This window comes from Zerene cesonia, unplaced genomic scaffold (assembly GCF_012273895.1).
Source record: "Zerene cesonia ecotype Mississippi unplaced genomic scaffold, Zerene_cesonia_1.1 Zces_u006, whole genome shotgun sequence".
NCBI classification, from domain to species: domain Eukaryota; kingdom Metazoa; phylum Arthropoda; class Insecta; order Lepidoptera; family Pieridae; genus Zerene; species Zerene cesonia.
In genome coordinates, this window is record NW_024045136.1 from 641,587 (window position 1) to 643,064 (window position 1,478).

Sequence of the window (1,478 nt, forward strand, 5' to 3'; positions counted from 1 at the left end):
TTCTGTACACGCTGAATTGCTCGCTCGGCTCTGGTGTTCAAGCGGGGACCGTAGACCGTATCGCAATAATTAAAATGTAACAAAACCAATGACTCCGTTAGCATTATTTTCGCCTTCTCTGTTAGATCCTGTCTAAGACCATACAGTACTTTTAATCTGTAGAAGGCATTTCTGAATGTGGTGCTTATATGATCATCATATCTAAGCCGTCCATCCAACACTATGCCAAGGTTCTTAGCCTTGTCCACTCTAACCAGCTGTTCATTATTGATCTTAATTTTAAGATTGAGAGATTTTATTTTGAGTATTTGATTTTTTGTACCTAAGATAATATATTTGGATTTTGAACCATTAAGTACCAAGGCACTCTGTTTAGCCCACAATGATACCCGCTCCAAATCTTCGTTAATTTCACGCTCTCTGATTTTCGAATTTTTTGTATCTATGGGATAATATATCTGCGTGTCATCAGCATATAAGTGTACTTTACCGTATTTTATTTGTTCTATTAGATCAGTAGTATACAGCGTGAATAAAACCGGACTGAGTATAGAGCCCTGAGGACAACCGCGGAGAGTTGGCTCCATTCTCGAATAATTTAAACTACCGTCATTTTCGGCAACTACATACTGTTTTCTATCTGACAGATAAGATTTAAACCATTTACAAGAATTATAGAATATATAATAACATCTAATAAACTACTCCGAACTTAACGCGTGCGAGGCCGCAGGCAAACAGTTCTTCATAACATTAGTACAATAGATCTGTAGTCCAATAAAATTGCAACATTTCTCCCTTCAAAAAAAAAGCTCAAGTTTCTAAGTGTATTCTTCTCAAATCTACTTTCCCGGAGAGGGCTTTAACCCAAGGACTACCTTAAAGAAACGTTCCTACATAACTAACGTATTTCTTCCACGTTCCAGGAGAAGGCTGGACAGCATTAGCAGTAGCGGCGCGAGCTCGTAACGTGCAAATCGTGGAGATGCTGCTCGCGGCCGGCGCCACGGACCCCGGGGGCAAAGCCCTGCGCGAGTGCGCCAGGCACGGCTTGACGGACCTGGTGGCGGCCTTGCTGGCTACCAAGGTGGGTGTTGGAGGAAGAGAGATGACAAGAATAATAAACACATTTATTTTCAACATCACATAAGGAAATCAGAATAGAAGGACACAGCTACATCACGGAAAAAATCTAAAGAAAAAAATTTTTTGTGGTATCAAGGGACACCCGGGTGGAACGAAGTTCCATTCGATTAATTTGTGAAGGAATTGTAAAAAAAAGAATTTTTCTGTCCATTGTAAGACTTTGACATTCCAACTGTCATTTATGGTACATACATGTATAGCTAGCTAGTGACTATCCAAAGAAAAACGTCGATTTTGCATATAGTATGATATAATTATCCAGGCCTACCCCGACCCGGAGTACAAGCTGAACAAGTCGGCGCTGTCCGAGACGGTGCTGGCCGGGCGCGACG

The 1,478-nt window shown here is 41.3% G+C and overlaps 1 protein-coding gene across 1 annotated transcript in view; it reads left to right on the forward strand.

The window, feature by feature from the left end:
* The window catches only part of LOC119838879 (leucine-rich repeat serine/threonine-protein kinase 1), a 75,813-nt gene that overhangs the window by 22,918 nt on the left and 51,417 nt on the right, over nt 1–1,478 (forward strand). Inside the window, exons 11-12 of the mRNA XM_038365022.1 lie at nt 927–1,087; nt 1,409–1,477. Of these exons, the coding sequence (XP_038220950.1) occupies nt 927–1,087; nt 1,409–1,477 (230 nt within the window). The remainder of the gene's footprint in view (nt 1–926; nt 1,088–1,408; nt 1,478) is intronic.